The 209-nt window shown below is 67.9% G+C and overlaps 1 protein-coding gene across 1 annotated transcript in view; it reads right to left on the reverse strand.

Moving 5' to 3' along the window:
• Nucleotides 1–95: 95 nt before the first annotated feature.
• LOC104075276 (hexokinase-3-like) overlaps nt 96–209 on the reverse strand; it is a gene marked incomplete at both ends in the record, with an annotated part of 4,919 nt that continues 4,805 nt past the window's right edge. Inside the window, one exon of the mRNA XM_009575719.1 lies at nt 96–145. Coding sequence (XP_009574014.1) covers nt 96–145 — 50 coding nt within the window. The remainder of the gene's footprint in view (nt 146–209) is intronic.

Below are 209 nucleotides of genomic sequence, written 5' to 3' on the forward strand. Positions count from 1 at the left end.
GTGCCCCCCACCCCAGGTACCCCATGGCTTCCCTGGACTCCTGCCCATAGGGCATGGGTCCCTGATGGGTGCCTGCCACCCCCGGCCCCACTCACTGTGGGTGCATCTTGTACAAGGTGCCATCCACCCCCACGGTGACGGCCAGCTGGTCCAGGTGCCGGTTCTCCCGCATCTTCTCCACCACAGCGGCCACGCCAGCGGCACAGAGC

The sequence above is a fragment of the Fulmarus glacialis genome, unplaced genomic scaffold (genome assembly GCF_000690835.1).
Source record: "Fulmarus glacialis isolate BGI_N327 unplaced genomic scaffold, ASM69083v1 scaffold21574, whole genome shotgun sequence".
In the NCBI taxonomy this organism is placed as follows: domain Eukaryota; kingdom Metazoa; phylum Chordata; class Aves; order Procellariiformes; family Procellariidae; genus Fulmarus; species Fulmarus glacialis.